This window comes from Eumetopias jubatus, unplaced genomic scaffold (assembly GCF_037043125.1).
Source record: "Eumetopias jubatus isolate StellerSeaLion01/CBP00866 unplaced genomic scaffold, mEumJub1_p1.0 scaffold_1, whole genome shotgun sequence".
Lineage (NCBI taxonomy): Eukaryota > Metazoa > Chordata > Mammalia > Carnivora > Otariidae > Eumetopias > Eumetopias jubatus.
In genome coordinates, this window is record NW_028274807.1 from 183,262,930 (window position 1) to 183,275,673 (window position 12,744).

Sequence of the window (12,744 nt, forward strand, 5' to 3'; positions counted from 1 at the left end):
AGAATATATTACTCATAAAATTCTTTCTAAATGGAATCCTTTGCAGTATATCCCATGAGGCATCTGTACGTCTTTAAGGGACACAGAACAATTTATTGAATCTTCTGTGCAAATTGAAACTCATTTTTGGAGCAATGCATTAAGAATCTATAGATCATTTATTCCTGCTCTTCACTGAAGGAATTGCAGAGATCGCTTTTATTATACAAATGTTCCTTCAGTGATTAAAATTCCTTCTCTCTGGCATATGCATGAAAAATAAGAATAAGAATGAATAAGAAATGGAAGCTGCTCTGATAGATAAATTGCATATATTCAAGAACAAGGAAAACAGTGTATGTGTATATATTAAAAAAATAAAATATATTGGGAACTCCTTGAGTTTCCTTCCTCAATAATGAGAAGCACAGAATGAGAATGTTCACTTCTAGTAATTTCATCAGCACACCAGTGAGGCCAGAATAAATGGCAGACAGAAATGTGAATAGGGTATCATTTTGATATTACTTCTGCAAACACAGCTAGGAGAGCTAATGCTCATTTTAAACTGCATGTGAAGGCTTCAAAAGAGTCACAACAAATAAAAAAATCGTTTTGATTTCACTAGTTTCTGCTGGAAGCTACAACATACCCAGTCCTTTCCTGGGCACTATCAACCAAGTAAGAAAAAGATGTTTACATTTCCCAGGACCAGTAGGTAAGCTTCTATTAATTGTGCACTCCACAACTCCAAGGGGGCTGGCCTGAGAGTTTTGATAGTGTATAAAACAGAGTTGGGAGTCACTCAGACCTGGGGAGGGAGACCTGACTCTGCTACTTAATGCGTGAAATTGATTAAGTCTTGACTTTTCAAAGACTTGATTTCTTCATTAGTCAAATAGGAATAAAAACACCTACCTTTTACATTCTCTATGGGTATTGAATGGGTAACTGTATTTGAAGCACCGAACCCAGTATGCTGGGTACTTGTTACAGTGGTTGCTGTTACTACTCTAGTTAATGTCTGCTTTGTTTGGCTTTCCCCAGTAGCTGCCTCTTAGACAAGGATTTTAGTGTAAGAAGTTAATTTGGAAAGTGATTCCAGGAAGCACAGATAGAAGTGTTGGAAGTGAGACAGAGAATGCAAGGAAGACAATAATGGGTGATTTACTGAGCAGGTGACTGTTACATTAAGTGGGGCTCAATGCCACTGAGAAACTCTACGAGACAAAGTAGATCACCTTCAGAATTATCCCACCCAAGAGGCGAGGGAGCTGGAGTGTTTATGCACCAATAATTTGTTAACAGTTGAGGATTGCTTCTAAAGGAATTAACCTTCCTGCTCTTTTGGCTTGTCCTGCATGCTGGCCAAGCCTGTTCTCAAAGGCAGACAAATGACCTCAGCCAGAGAGAACTGAAGGGATTTCAGTAAGTAGCCTTCTGAGTACAGAGGTGAAGACATAGGGGATAGAGGTGAGGACATAGGGGATATGGGCAGAACTCCAACAAAATGTGCTGCATTCTTAATAACCTAGACTTTGCTCATTTTCCTTCTGGCTCCTTGTCTGACGAGCTCTTCAGCTCCCACTGCTTTATGAAGTTATTATAACATAGGTAAAATCTCTCAAACTGTATTCTTAGGCATCTCCTTATCTAAAGACTTTAGGCTGGCAAGTTAGAATGTCTACACTCTGGGTTGAATGAATTTAAAACTTTGAGCTTGGACATCCCGATTTTACACAGAGTTGGTTTGGTGGATGCTTTCAAAGAGTTTACAACTGAACTGGGGGGATTGGACATATACAAGTCCAAAATGTAAATGTATAAATTTAAGGTGCCAGTGTGGGCACAGTGGTGTTTTCTAAGAAATGAGATGTGAGGTTTTGTCATGGAGAAATCTGCTGAAATTCCTATTGGTTTTATCTGGTATCATTTCCCATTTTACTCTGAAACCTCAAGGCATCTGAATAGGGCACATACTTAGTGCTGCCTTCTTAAACCATCAGCTGTTTAGCTCAATAGTGAAATGGACAAATGACTTGGTATAGTAGAGTAAAAATGACCAATCATTGGGCAATCTCTAGGAAGCATCCTACTGAATTACTTTGTCTCATTAATTTTAAGAGGAAAGAAAGAAGAGAATTAGTTATTTCCCAGTTATGGCAGAAAGAAAGCATCAAAGCTAAAGGTAAGTCTTTTAAGTAAGAGCATAAAATTGGAAAACTTCTGAATATATACATTTTACCAATTAAAGTGAATAACAATCAGTTGGTGTCTATTTATGTTCTTAGGAGGGTGGGGAGAGTAGAAAAAAGCATAGGCTTTGCTGAAGGGAAAAAGCCTGAGATCTAAGCTCCACTACTTAGGAGCTGACTTATCAGGTAACTTAGTTCATCTCTCTGAGCATAAATGCCTCTTTTGTAAAATGGGCATTAAACCTACCTTACAGTACCAATGAAAGAATATGACATATAAATGTAATATATATGATACATAAAAGTGCTAGATTCCATCAATAGGTGAACAGATTAACAAATTGTATCTTTACAATGGAATGCTTCTCAGCAATAAAAGGAATGAACTATTGATGCACAAAACAACATGATTAATCTCAAAATAATTATGCCACACAGGGATGAGCATCTATAGCTGACACCAGTCAGTGCTATATGCCTAGTCCCCAACCTCCCTGGGCTATGCTGCAAATAGCTGGTACCTGCAACCTTCTTCAGAGGTTTGCCCTGGACTACTAGAGCTGCCTCACCTCTAGGGAGCCAGAGCTAAAACTATCTAGGAGATTATAGTCCCTCGGGGCAACCTGTGATCAATGACTAGTGTGCAGTTGCAAAAGCCAGGCTCCCTTCCTTCAAGATGGGGACAAACTCTGATATGAGAATATGCTCCAGAGCTCCCTGTGAGATCAGAGATTGGCTAGCACTTATCCGAAATTAGTTTTGATTGCCTGTTTTCCTCTTTTTCTTTCCTCCATCCCCTTAACATTTCCCACTGGGAGAACTTCGTTAATAAAACCACTTGTAGTTGAACCCAACCTAAAGCAGCATGGCAAGTCTCTTTGGCCCCAGAGATTTGTTCAGGAATGGAACGGGGACCCCAATGGCCTGCTTCATCAGAATCTGAGATATTTTTAGAATTTGAGCTGAGAGATGAGGGCTCTCTTTCATTTAATCAAGAGAAGTTAAGGGTCTGATACTAGAGCTCCGAGTACCTAAATTCCTCATTTTGTAAAAGAAAGTGTTTTGAAAGAAGTCAAGCTGAGAGAAACTCAGACCTGTGATGAAGAGAGACAGAGTCCTCATGATGTTTGGGCCTATGATGCCAGTTATCTTTAAGAATGAACACTCTTTCCTTCTGCGGTGTTTTATGTTGGCCAATGAGTACCATGGGTTTGGCTTCAGTTTCTGTCTCTTACAACAAAAGGAGTCCTGACTAAAACCCCTGGTACACTGTCAAACTAGGCCTTTCTGCCCTTGCCATGTGAAATTAGTCAGATGGACAAGTTAGAATGAATTGGATCAAACAAGTGAATTGTTTTTATCTAATGAGGCCACAGGAAATACCCCACGTTGAACTTTCAAAATTTTGCTTTTTAGGATGGGAGCTCAAATAGATTTCACTTATTTTTTTTTTCCTGGCTTAGAAATACAACTTGTATTTTGAGTTATAATCAAGTACTTTATAATGAATCCATACTTCCATGTCAGTTGTTTTTAGTAATTTGATCTGATTTTCTTTAGAATACCAAACTCTCCCTTTGAATGGACTGAGGTTTTCCCCCACACCAGGCAAATCTTTCTGACACCAGCTGGGTGTGTCCCACAATTCAATTCAATTCAATTCAATTCAATTCAATTCAATTGACACTAAGAGTGCAGGCCCTACAGGTTAAGGGCTCAGTCCCACAACACTGCCTCTGCCCCCCACCTCAGATGGCAATCAGAAATCCCAGGATGTCACTTGTACTTCTGACCAACCAACCAGCTATAAATCCCATGACCCCCTTCCTGGGTTTAGTTATTTGCTAGAACAGCTCACAGAACTCTGGGAAATATTTACTTACATCTATCAATATATTATGCAATAAAGGATGTGAAAAAGGATACAGATGAATAGCCAGATTCAGAGATACATAGGGTGAGGTCTAGAAGGGTCCTGAACATAGGAGCTCCATCACCATGGGGTTGGGGTGTGCCCCCCTCCATGGCAATGTTCATCAACCTGGACACTGTTTGAACCCAGTACTATTGGGATTTTTATGGAGGGATTTATCATGTAGACCTGATCAATCCTCCACTCAATCTCCAGCACTCTCCCCTTCCCAGAAGATGGGAGGTGGGCTGAAATTTCCAAGCTTCCAGTCATGGCTTAGTCTTTCTGTTGACCTGCCCCCGTTCTGAGGCTATCCAGGAGCCCACCAAGAGTCGCCTCATTGGAATAAAAGATGCTCCTATAACACAGGAAATTCCAAAGGGTTTTGGAGTTCTGTGCAGGAATTGAGGCAGAGACCAATATATTTTTTTCTATTGCTTCACAGACCCATACACCATACACCCCACAACCCATTGATTAGGAAAAGATGCAGCAGGTGGAAATACCTGTTATTGAGCAACCAGGAGGAAGGGTGAGAGGGAGAGAATAATGAGAAAAAAAGTAAATGAAAAAGGAAAGAGAGAAAACACCACAGGGTTGTGGTGCAGTCTAATTGAGACATGAAAAGCAAGTTCAGTGTGCAAGGTACTATCACGTCATAGTATAGATACATATCAGTACTCCTTAGGAATTAAATGTTAGTATCAATGGAAGAAACTACTGTCAATAAGGCAGTATAAAGCAAAACAAATTAAAAAAATGACATGGCCTGTTATTTTTGAAATTATAAGAAATGCATTCTCCTAACTCAGTCAGAGACACAGCACTGAAATCCTCCTTTGTCTGTTGAGCAAAGAGGATGGATGTGCTCTAACATGGGAAATGTTACAAGAATATACTCCTAGAGACATGACACTCACTTTCAACAATCTAATGATTTCACCACATTTGCTTCATCTACCCCTTTCCTTCTCTTTCTGCTTTTATGTTGTTGAAATAAAACCTGGGCATCATGACATTTCAACTCTAAATACTTCAATAGGTATGTCTTTTAAATGATTAATTTCTGTCATAACTACAGTCTCAGCCTGGGTTCCCCCCAAAAGGAGAGCCTAAAACAAGGACTTCCATGCAAGTTGTTATTTTGGGAAATGATCCCAAGGAGCAATGTGGAACTGAGAAGAGTGGAACCCAGGAGGAGGCAAAGCCAATCCAAGGATGCACCTGAGGGCACCTGGGCTTGATTCTGTTGAGAACCCCCTGAGGAACTGTAGAATTTCATTCACCATGTGCCTTAAGTGACTGAAATGGGGAGTGTTTATCCACTGGATACCGTCTTGGTCAGGGATGCCCCACGGGGTGGGTGTTAACACTCTTAACACTCCCAGGTGTGCAATGGAATGCTTCAGAACCAGACAGAATGGGTGGAACGTTTCCCACAGGTGTCCTTCAGGAGGCCACAGAGAAGACCTGAGCAGCCCAGACCAGAAAGTGAGAGATCTGTGGTGCAGTTTAGGGGAGGTGCCATCATGTTTCACCTGCACAACTCTGAGCACAACAGCAACAGCTAGAGTGAACATGGAGCTGGGACGCCAGAGCCAGGACCCAAGGAAGACATGCCTGACACAACTATAATGCCATTGCCACAGCTCATCAAATTCATTCTAATGCCTTGAGATCACCTATTACCAGTTCAAACTCAAATTCTCCCGATTGACCCAAAGAGGTCTTTTTAGAGTTGCTTTGATCGAATTAGGATCCAAACAAGCATCACAATTTATGTCCTTCATTAGGTAAGCTTTTGTTCTTAAATGTCTTTTACTCTAGAACAGTCCTCCTTCACCTTTTCAAATGCCATTGATTTACACACACAAATACCACATCTGTTGTCCTAAGACTGTTCCACGTTTTGGTTTTGCCTCATTAGAGAGTCCTTTCACATTATTTCTCTGTCCCCAGTATTCCTGTAAATGATCATAAACCCAAGAGTCTTTATTAAACTCAAATAACTTTAATGGCAAGAAAACATTGTAAGTGATGCCAAGTGCTTCAAAGTGCATCCCATGCAGTGGAATGAATGGGGGCCCCCCAAAGCTATGTCCACCTCCAAATGCCAGAACCTGTGAATATTACTTTATATGGCAAAAGATGTGTAATTTAAGGATCTGAAGAAGAACGTACCCTAGGATACCTGGGTGGACTCTAAATGCAAGCATATGTATGCTTAGAGAGGCAGAGGAAGTTTGGGGACAGCCCCACTCATTCTAGTGAAGACGGAGCAGAGATTGGAGTGATGTGGCCACTAGCCCAGGAACCCCCGGGCAGCATCCAGAAGCTGGAAGAGACCTGGAATGCATTTTCCCCTAGGCTCCCTGGAGGGAGAGCAGCAGTGCTGGATTTCAGACTTCTAGCCTTGAGAATTCTGAGATGGAAAATTTTAGGGATGTAGGGATGTAACAGCCTGATCCCCTCATTGCCAAGTTCCCCACAAACTTTCCCTTAAATAGTCCACTCACTGATGAGTGTGGCCCACATTAATTACTATTTAAGGGAATAGCATGGTGATTCCTGGACTCTTTTACTCCTTCCCACTTTATTAAGAGTTCTTTAAAGATGGACTTTTCATGATCATCTTGGGGTCTTTGCTTATTCTAAAATGCAACTCATGCAGGAAACACTAAGGGTAACTATTTCATTCCCCTCTTTTATTTATTTATTTTTTTGTAGATTTTATTTACTTGCTTGAGAGAGAGAGAGAGAGAGCAGGCACAAGTGGTTGGAGGGGCAGAAGGAGAAGCAGACTCCCTGCTGAACAGGGAGCAGGATGTGGGACTTGATCCCAGCACCCTGGGATCATGACCTGAGTGGAAGGCATAGGCTCAACTGACTTGAGTCACCCAGGCTCCTCACATTCCTCCCTTTTAATTGCTATACTCCCAAGTAAGGAATTGTCCATGATAGTATTTTTTTTTTAATTTTAAGACGTCATTTTTTAAAGAACAGCTTTAGATTCATAGCAGAATTCAGCAGAAGGTACAGCGATTTCCCTTATTGCCACCCCCCCCCCCCATACACACACATAGACATACTCAAATGTCTTGCTTCTCTCTGCTGGTCAATATCCTCCACCAGAGCGGTGTATTTGTTACAGTGGACACATCAATACATTGTTTATCATATTTGTACATTGACACATCGTTATCATTGAAAGTTCTTAGTTTAAATTAAGATTCACTCTAGGTATTGGTTATTCTACAGATTTGGATGAATATATACTGACATGTATTCAGCACTGGAGTATCATAAAGAGCAGTTTCACTGCCCTAAAAATCCTGTGTTTTGCCTATTCATGATAGTAATTTAAATCCTTACTTGCATCATTGTTACTATCTACTTCTTCCACTAGACTCTATAAACTTTGTTGAGAGCAGAAAATCCGTCAACCTTCTTCACTGCCTAATCTGTAGTGCCTGCCACAGGGAAGGCGCACCCCCAGCGTGCTTTTAATCAATTCTTACTATCCCTAAGAAATCCCAGAGCCGCAAGAGGAATGTAGAGCCAGGGAACCCACTTCTGCCTGTCTTTCAGTCTGATCACACAGAGGGGCGGGGCCGGACGCAGGGGGCCGGGCGCTGGGGCGCTGCGCGGGGGGAGGGGTGAGGGGGGCCCGGCCTCACCTCCCTAGTGCCTCCCCGCCCGCGCGCACTTGGCTCCCCCGCGCCGTTTCCTGTTTAAGATGGCGTCTCCCGCAGCAGCGCAGGCCCGGAAAGTTCTGCGAGACCTGGTGCTCCGGCCCCCGCTGCTGGCGGCCAGGTCCCAGGTGAGCGTGCCCCGTGGCAAGGAGCCCCGCGGCCCTCCTCGCCGCCGCCGCTTCCTTCCTAGCAGCGAGGGCGCGGCGGCGCGGGCGCTGCACCCCTGGAAGCGGCGCGCGGAGCTGCGCACGGGGGACCCCTTCGCCTCCGCTCGGTTGTGGCCCCGGGACGGAGGGGGGCGACGCCTAGCCCTCAGCCGCGGCTGGCGGCGGCTTCCCGGGGCACACGTGGAGAGCACCGACACCGCACCTGGCGCTGCGTGGCCAGTCAAGAAGTTCCTCGGGCCGGGTTTTGGAGTCCTGCGGTTTTATTATCCGCTTTGTCGGTTCAGCTTTGGAAACGTCTTGACTCCTGAGCGCGTTTGTTAGGCCACGTGATGAACATGTCTAGAAACCTAACCCAGCCTGGCTGGTATTAGTAACTCACCTCCCTGAGGAACTTTGTACAGGGTGACTGCTTTTGCAGACTTCAGGGCGCTTGAGTTGGTGAAATGTGTTTGTGTGTGGGGGGGGGAGGGGGTGTCAAGGAAAAAAGTGGGAAACGCGCTCCCTTCTTTCCAGGAGCAGTCAGTCCCATCACAAACACGTCATAGCATTGACCCTGTCCACTTTCTTCTCCTTTATGGAGAATAGAAACCTAAGGAGGCCCGGGTGCATGCTGAATAGCTGTTAGAGCTTGGCTTCCAGGAGATTCTACCTTCTGCAGAATGACAAGAGTCGAAGTAGTCAGAAGCCCTTTGGGGAGTTTTGAGTTGGTGATGACTCTTGGAGAAATCGCTCAACTGCTCAATTTTTGATTCTCTGTAAATAACCTCTTTCCCCTTTTAAAGAAAGGGCAGTGTGGGTCTCAGCCACACAGAGCAATGTGCTTGTTCATTTTCCCATTTTTAATTTATGAGAGGCAAATTATCACTCATGCAAATTTAACCAGGATATGCATAGTATAGTTTTTATAAAAAATGAAAAGATAGCTACTAATGATTTTTTGAGTTACTCTAAGCTTTGGCTAATTATAACACACGCAAGGTTTTTCTTTCCCCCCCTTCTCTTTTCATTTCCTGACTTCTCATTTCTCTGTTTTTGTTAATGTAAATTTAAAAGGTGCTAACACCTATTACTGTAATATCCTTAATAGGCACTTGACAGTATGGTGTGATAACACAAGGAATGGCAGTTTTGTCTAATTAAAATCACTAATAACTATTGTAATAGAGTAAGGAGAATACCTCCAGGTGATCAAGTCCTATTCATTATTTAAGTGTTACAAAAAACAAGAACTGTGGTGCTAACTGTGAGTGTAGAATTGATGAGAAACATGGGGCCCAGGGCAGTGAAAACTAAAGTAAAGCAAGTAATTGTGCAGAGAAACCTAAGTGTTTAGCTGATGTGTGATTGGGTTTCCTGCCTAACCAAGAAATGAGAGCCTGAACACAACACTGTAGAGAATCTGGTTGGGGACAGATAGCCTTGGTTTGCTAAGAAGACTAGGTGAAAGGATCCATTACCTCACTCCATCTAATAGCCTTGATTTTTGTAGATGATGTGTTATCCGGTAAACACAAGGTTTCAAAGGTGAGAATTTTTTTAAGTTGGGGAGAGCAGATGGTGTCCAAGACACTATCTTGCAAGCTTGACATTAACAAGCATCTAGTCCAACCAGCTCATTTCACAGGTGGAAAAATCGAGGCCTAGAGAAGTTCAATGACTTGTTCAAGGTTTATAAAGAGAGTTTGTGGCAGAGCCGATTCCAGAATAGTTTAAGTTTCTATTACACCAGGCTGTTACTTGATGAGTGTAGACTTCCTCATGAAAATGTATTATGTCAGGATTTAGGTTAGTCTGCATACCAAGTAGGAACTATACCCAAGTCCTGGAACTACTGACACACTTTTATTATTTCTTTATAAACATCTTAGAATTGACAGTAATAGGTGAGCATTGCTCATGACTTGTGAGAAACTCTTCAAATTCTTGGATACTTTTTAGTATCTACTCCATCTGAGTCTCCTTTGATGTTGTGCCTAACTATTCCCTTGACCGTGGCAAACATTACAATTGAACATGACCCCCCTTTTCCCACCAAACCTAAAAATCCTCACTAAGTGTCTCAGAAATCTTTGCCATTCCTGACTCAGACCTACTTTGTACTGGACCCTGGGCAAAGCTATTGGGTGTATAGAGATAGAAGGCCCCGCTTCTGCTTAGAGAAGTAACTTTAACCATTCACAAAGGTACCCCTAGAATGATACTTTACCCCCCCAATAGTTAAATTTAACATTTGAGACCTATTCCCGAGGTTTAATGTCTTTGACATTTTTTATTTCCTCTGCTCTTGGCTTCAGTGTTTTGACTTATGATTGATGTTATAGTTTAAGAAGGCCCCCTTTATCCACTTCTTATTTTACATATATTTTTTATTCAGCCCATGTAGAGGACAGGACTCTTCTAGGTGCTGATATTTGGGGTTAGTGAACAAAGCAGGCAGAGAACATGATCACATACTTTATTTTCATGGGGGTGGGGAAGGGCTAGACTGTTCGTATGTAAATAATATGGCTTCAGTCAAGGACAGAAGCTATGAAGAGAATAAAACAGGATCATGGGAAGAAGAATGACTAGCCAAGAAGGTGAGTGTAGATTAGATGGTCAAGGCAAACCCAATTTGATAAAGTGGGGTTTTTAGTTTAGTTTTGGCCTAATTTTTTTTATTGCAATATAACGCATGTACTAAAAATGTACATATTATAAGTGGACAGCTTGATGAGTTCTCACAAATTGAACATGCCCAGGTCACCAGATCCAGAGCAAAAAACCTCATCATTTAGCAGTGACCCAGAGGGCTCCCTGGTGCTCCTACCTGTTGCTACCTCCACCCTGGAAAGGGTAACCAGTCCCCTGACTTAGACCACCATTCCATGGTCTTGTTCCTTTTTGTACTTTATGTAAATGGGATTGTACAGTTGTGGACTCACATTCTCAACATTATGTTTATGAGATCCTGGAGGTGACTTTTTGACTTTTGAGCTGAGACCTGAGGAACGAAAAGTAGCCAGCCAAGTGAAACTCTGGGGAATAGCGTATTGGGCAGAGAAAACAGCAAGTGCAAAGACTCTGAGGTGGGAGTGAGCTCAGCGTGTCCAAGTAGTTAAAGAGGGGAAAGTGGTGGTACTAATAGTAGTCTGAGGTAGGCAGGGGCCAGATCGTGTGGGGGTTTGCAGCATCTGATAAGGAGCTTATAAGAGCCCAGAGTGGTTAAGTGACTTGCCCAAAATTATTTACCTTGTAAAAAATAGTTGGGTCTGAACCCCAGTCCTGGTTGCTGAAGACAAGGCATTTAATCACTGTACTGTATACTTATTATAGACCTAGGCTGGCTTTGAAACTTTTATTAGAGAGAATGTTCTGTGAACTCAGCAACCCAGTGAAGATCTAACCATTGTTAGGGCTCTTTTCACAGATAAAGGCCATGTTGCCATGTCCAAATAGTCAGCTGGGAGAAGAGGGTGCTGCATTACATGGCATATAGCAAGGCACGGCCACAGTGGGCACAGAAATTGTGACACAGAGCCCATTGCATGGGTCATGTCTGAGGGGAAATCTTGGTCGAGGGCACAGAGTTTAAATAGCTAACGATAATTCTAAACATGGTATTGGTCCCTTTTTGTCCATTTTCCCACTTATTATGGCAGGGTAAAGTTCATAGAGCTGCTGTGTTGTAAGAGAAGTATAGACACCGTGGGAAACACTGCCTTTCAGGTCCACATACCGTTGGAGGAATCTGGTTAGACCCCTGCTGTTGTAGACTTCAAAATGGATGGCTCCAGCTTACTTTTCTCCTCTCTCAGGTAGTAGGAGGAGAAAGATGGATGCGTGGCTTTTAGAAGTGAAGGCCTAAAGGTTCTGTGCAAGTCCTTATCAGCCAAATGAGGCTGTGGAGGCTGCTTTGGAAGTTGTGACTCACCTGTATGTGCCTTTTTGCCTAAAAGAATAAGTATCTTTTTTTTTTTTTTTTAAGATGAAGTACATCTGCAATTTCTGCTGTTGGAAAAGGAAATCTATCTCAGATAATTTAGAAGCTCAACTATTGACCTTCTGTGTGGGGAAGACCTTTAAGTGTCCCAAAGTGGTTTTATTTACTGTAAATGAAACTTATCCTTTACAGCGGGGGATGGAGTGTCCAGACCCAGAGTAGTGAGAATTTGGCTGCACCCGTATCCTAGCCCAGTTCTGTAGGCACAATGCCCAGAAAGTCCCTGAAATAGTATCTTGTATTTTGGGGAGGAAGAGAAATTATGTAAGTAACCTCAGATCATTTGTCCTTCAATTCTCTTTACTACTCAGTAGGGAATTGTCACTTTATCGCTTTCTGTTACTCGATGGAAATGTTTTGCCTGAAGAGCTTGAGAGACTTGTACACGTTTGAGCAAATGGTAAAATCAATATACTAATGAAATTATGGGAAATAATACTCAGGTGGGTCTGGTGAAGAAGATGGAAGTGGGAAGGGCATTCCAGGTGGGGTGGGCTGCGTGGAAAGGCAGAGGGCAGAGAGAAGATGGGGAGAGTAGCGGGTACAGAGAATGGAGAGGCAGCTAGGTGAGTAACCGAAAGGGAGGGCTGATGGTGATCTTTTAGGCAAATGAGGAAGGAGGATGGGCTGTAGAAAGCCTTGAACTCAACATGTATAGAACTCCATAACCAAAAAACCAAGCAAATACTGTTCATTTAGTTCATTTTCTGAGCACTTAGTCTGTGCCCAGTGCTATTTGGTGTAAGCTCCCTGAAAGTGGAAACTATGTTGACTTAGTTCTTTCCTGTAAATCCATTGCTTAAGAGAATGCTGGGCA

At 42.7% G+C, this 12,744-nt stretch overlaps 1 protein-coding gene across 1 annotated transcript in view; it reads left to right on the top strand.

The window, feature by feature from the left end:
* The first annotated feature begins 7,757 nt into the window (after nucleotides 1-7,757).
* Nucleotides 7,758-12,744, top strand: part of SUCLG2 (succinate-CoA ligase GDP-forming subunit beta) — a 276,580-nt gene continuing 271,593 nt past the window's right edge. The window contains exon 1 of the mRNA XM_028110361.2: nucleotides 7,758-7,906. Coding sequence (XP_027966162.2) covers nucleotides 7,823-7,906 — 84 coding nt within the window. The 5' untranslated portion in view covers nucleotides 7,758-7,822. The remainder of the gene's footprint in view (nucleotides 7,907-12,744) is intronic.